Raw genomic sequence first — 4099 nt, 5'->3', positions numbered from 1 at the left:
TATTTTTTTTTGGTTGAAAAACGCAAGTAATTGAGAAGATACTGATTTTTTTAGTTAATTTGATATTATTAAAAATATTGAATAACAAAATTACTTTTAATATTCAATCCCAAGGCTTTTTTCAGTTATTTTGACCAAAGAAGATACTTATTAATATTTTTATTAAATACCAACTGTTTAATTATGTATTTAGAGAGTTGGATATTTATTAAGAGTAAAAAGAATAAGAAAATGAAATAAAAGAGGGGTGAGTGGAAAAGGGTGGTAAAAAAAAGTAAGAATATGGATCCACTATCCAAGTGTCAAACAAAGAATGAAACCGCATACAACTATTGTTGGTATCATTGTAAAAATTTCATTTTAAACCACAAATTTAAAAAATTTAAACTAGATAACATATATAGCTCTGCCCTCCAATTTGAAATTGCATAAGCATCTCATGTTTCTTATGAAGCAATATTCCAGACCATTCAAAACTTGCAATAATTTGAAGCCATAAGAGATGAAGTGCAACGGTGCAAGGATCGTTTGTTAAACAGAAAAGCACTTAAATGCATCCCTGCAATTAAGTAGACATGAAATGTTTAGTTCATGAACTAAGCTCACATTAAAGTGATCACCTTATACGTAAATAATTATACTAGCAAACTGACCTGTTGAGACATTGAAATGTTCATATACTCAGCTTTATAAGCCGTTCCAATAAAATAATTGGGGAATCGACTCCTGTAAGTAATAGCTTTTTCAATTTAGGCATACTGACATCATCCGTGCATGTTACTTCAGACAACCCATTTGGGTTATGAATATGCAAAACTTCAAGTTGCAGAAAGCTATAACCATTTGCCTCGCCCGAGAGATCCATCTTTTCTTCATTATACTTGCAGCCAACCATTTTAAGTTTTCTTAATTTGGGCAATGTCTTAAGTACCGCTAGTAGATAACTGTCTACCATAAAGTAGACAAGAGTAAGCTTGGCGAGATTTGGAGGGAATGATCCAGAGTTCAAGGCCATTGTTCCCCAAACATTCAAATGCAACTGAACAATATTTGGATAGGATGACAAGTTTATTTGCTCACTCCGGTCACTGAAAGACGCGAGCTTCAAAACCTCAAGCGCCTTTGGCACAGGACTAAATGTTGATAATATCTTAACGGTGGAATCAGACACTCCCAGTATACCCAGTTTTCTTAAATTGATCAATCGGTGCAACAACCTCGGTTCAAAAAATTTATCAGGTATCCACATCAAGGTTTGTAGATTATTAGGAGGCAATGAGTACATGTTTGGGTAAAATGAGCTTATAGAAAAGCAACTGTTAGATGCTTGTCCATAATCTTTATAACAAAGATGTCTCAATTGTTTAGACTCCCAAACACCAGAAGGAAGTTGAATGAATCTATGTCCATCAATATCTATGGCCTCTAGACGTGTGAGCTTGACAATACTATTTGGCAGTTTTCCAAAAATATCCCCCTCCAATCTCAAATGGCGTAAGCAAGTCATGTTCCCAAATTTGCTTGGGATAGTGACATTTTCTTTAAGATATTGAGGCACGACTACAACCAATGTGTGCAATAATTTGAAGTCAAAATGAGCTAGATGAGAAAATATGGAAGGGTTTTTTGTGAAACAGAAAAGTACACGAAGCTTCTCAAGCTTTGGATTTGAACGGAAGAACTCATCCATGACATTGTCAGAGTAGAATGTAATCCTTCGCAGCCTAGCAACATTGCCGGGATCACCAAATGCATTATGCTCGGTGTGAAAGAAGTTACTTTCCTTAGCCAAGTCCACACACAAACTATGTAACAAGTCATGTATGCGACAACTTGAAATTCTTCCATTATATGTCCTTTTGGCAAGTTGAATCAAGTTTCTAGAAACCAAATCATTTAGGAAATCCTCCGCCAAATCCTCAGCCTCTCGCCTATTACCACTGTTTACTACAATCAACTTCTCTGCAATCCACATATTTGTCAAATCAAAAGCACGAATTTCATGGCCCTCAGGGTAAAGGCCGAAGTACAAGAAACATGGCCTTGATGCAATAGGCAAGTCATTGTAACTCGGAGCCAATGCCTTAGCACATCCATCTTGAACTTTATGGCCCATACTCTCAAGTACTCTGTTCCACGCATGTTCTGTTCTTTCTCTTGCTCTTAACATGCCTGCAATCACCACTATGGCTAGCGGTATACCTCCACATCTCTCAACTATACTTCTACCAATATTTACCAACTCAGGTGAAGCATTGGCCCAATTAATATTTTCATCAAAATTAAAGATTTTCTTGGTAAAGAGCTCAAAGCTTTTTTCCGATTCTAGGGGTTGCAATGCATGGAGGGAGAATTCCCCTCCTATGTATCTGCCTACATTACTATTTCGAGACGTGATAATTATTCTACTGCCAACTTTTGAATCACATTCGGGAAGGACAAGTTTCAGATCATCCCAAATTTCAACATCCCAAATGTCATCTAGGACGATAACATACCTTTTTATTTTCAAGAGTGATCGCAGGTTGTCCTCCAAATGTTCCTTCCTTTTCTTTTCCGTCAGTCCAACTTCCTTGGCTATGCCGAGTAAGATTTCTCCCGCTCTTGGCTGTTGTGAAACGTAGACCAGTCCAGAACACTCAAATTGATCACGAACGAGCCTATAAAGTTTCTTGGCAAGAGTTGTTTTCCCCAGACCGGGCATGCCAACTATGGAAACAACTCCATAATGCAAATCTTGATCAAGTAATTTGGCTTGTAGCATATTGAAGTCATCATCCAAACCGATGACCTCTGTTTCATCAGCATGAAGGAATAATCTTCTCCGGTCCGATAGAACACAATCATCATTATTGTTATCTGTATCTATGATGTTGTAAGTTGTCCTTATACGGTCAATGTCAATAACCCTTCTTTTTATCTTCTCAATCTCCATAGCAAACTCATCTGCAAAAGAAACCGTCTTAAGGCAACAAATTGCGTCTTTGAACTTATTGGATTGTTGAATTTTTGGAAGGAACTCATCTAAGAGATCCTCCACATTACCTGCCAATTCTTGAATATCTTTTAATAAGTTTTTCACCGTTGAATCTCCTCCAACTTCCTTGGCCTTTGCGTTGTCTACATATGATCGAATGTGTCTCATTTCTCTCTGGATCCAATCGATGTCCTCTTTCAACCAATATAAATGTTTTCCTTCTTGAATCAGTAGATTTCCAGCTATTTCTATAGATTTATTGATTACTGATGTAAGAAGAATTTCAGCCATTTTTTTTCTCTCTTTTTCCGTAGCTACAAAAAAATAAAACACCCGAGTATGAGCAGATCAGCTTAAACTCATTCAACCTATACTATTTGCTTTTGCTTTTGCTTTTGCTTTAGCTTTTTAGTGGTAGTTGGAGTCCACGGCCAAGTCTCCTAATAATGTCAAGAAGTAAATGATAAAGAAGAAAGGGAGAGAAAACGTGGGGCAGCTGCACATTAATTAATGAAAAAGGAGAAATATCTTCTTTCTATAACAATCATTTTCTCGGTAACAATATGTTTTTCTTAAAAAAATCATTTTATATTATATTACCTTTATTTCATACTTTATTCATTCCTAATTAGTTGTCCACATTTTTTTTTTGTCCCTAATTATTTGTCCATTTTGACAAATCAAGAAAGGATAAATTTTTTACCTATTATACTCTCAATTAATTACTTTGAAAAAGATAGAACTTCATGACAATCTTAAGTTTTTAATTCATTAACTTCATAATTAATAGGGGTAAAATGGTAAACTTACTATGTCAATTATTCTTTTCTTAATAGGTGTGTTAGAAAAGGGTCTAATATACCCCTCAACTTTGTCATTTGGAGCTGATATGCCCCTCGTTATGAAACTGACTCATATATACCCTTACTGTTATACAAACGGCTCACATATACCCCTACCGTTACAAAATGAGCTCACATATACCATTCATTTAACGGAAGTGAAAAAATTAGTTTTAAATTTCTATTTTTGACTTTTGATTTTTTTTTTTTAAAATCATTTAGGAGAATTTCAAGGTATGTTATAATTTTTTCCGAACATAAATTATTTTTTGACTTCTTG

The 4099-nt window shown here is 35.2% G+C and overlaps 1 protein-coding gene across 2 annotated transcripts; it reads right to left on the bottom strand.

The window, feature by feature from the left end:
• Positions 1-248: 248 nt before the first annotated feature.
• LOC102599325 (putative disease resistance RPP13-like protein 3) lies at positions 249-3444 on the bottom strand. Of its 2 annotated transcripts, XM_015314913.1 has the most exons (3): positions 3046-3444; positions 654-2946; positions 249-559 (listed from the first exon to the last, which is right to left on the bottom strand). In XM_015314913.1, the coding sequence occupies exons 1-2, from the start codon at positions 3266-3268 to the stop codon at positions 674-676; spliced, it is 2496 nt and encodes an 831-aa protein (XP_015170399.1). In that variant the 5' UTR covers positions 3269-3444; the 3' UTR covers positions 249-559; positions 654-673. The 2 variants fall into 2 exon arrangements, with proteins under 2 accessions (XP_015170399.1, XP_006360612.1); XM_006360550.2 differs by having other exon boundaries at positions 654-3444.
• Positions 3445-4099: the final 655 nt, after the last annotated feature.

This window comes from Solanum tuberosum, unplaced genomic scaffold (assembly GCF_000226075.1).
Source record: "Solanum tuberosum cultivar DM 1-3 516 R44 unplaced genomic scaffold, SolTub_3.0 scf00329, whole genome shotgun sequence".
Lineage (NCBI taxonomy): Eukaryota > Viridiplantae > Streptophyta > Magnoliopsida > Solanales > Solanaceae > Solanum > Solanum tuberosum.
This window is presented reverse-complemented; position numbering and strand designations above follow the sequence as displayed.

Bases quoted from the DNA above. Each gene is read 5' to 3' on its own strand.
- LOC102599325 (XM_006360550.2), bottom strand. From the start codon at position 3,268: ATGGCTGAAATTCTTCTTACATCAGTAATCAATAAATCTATAGAAATA.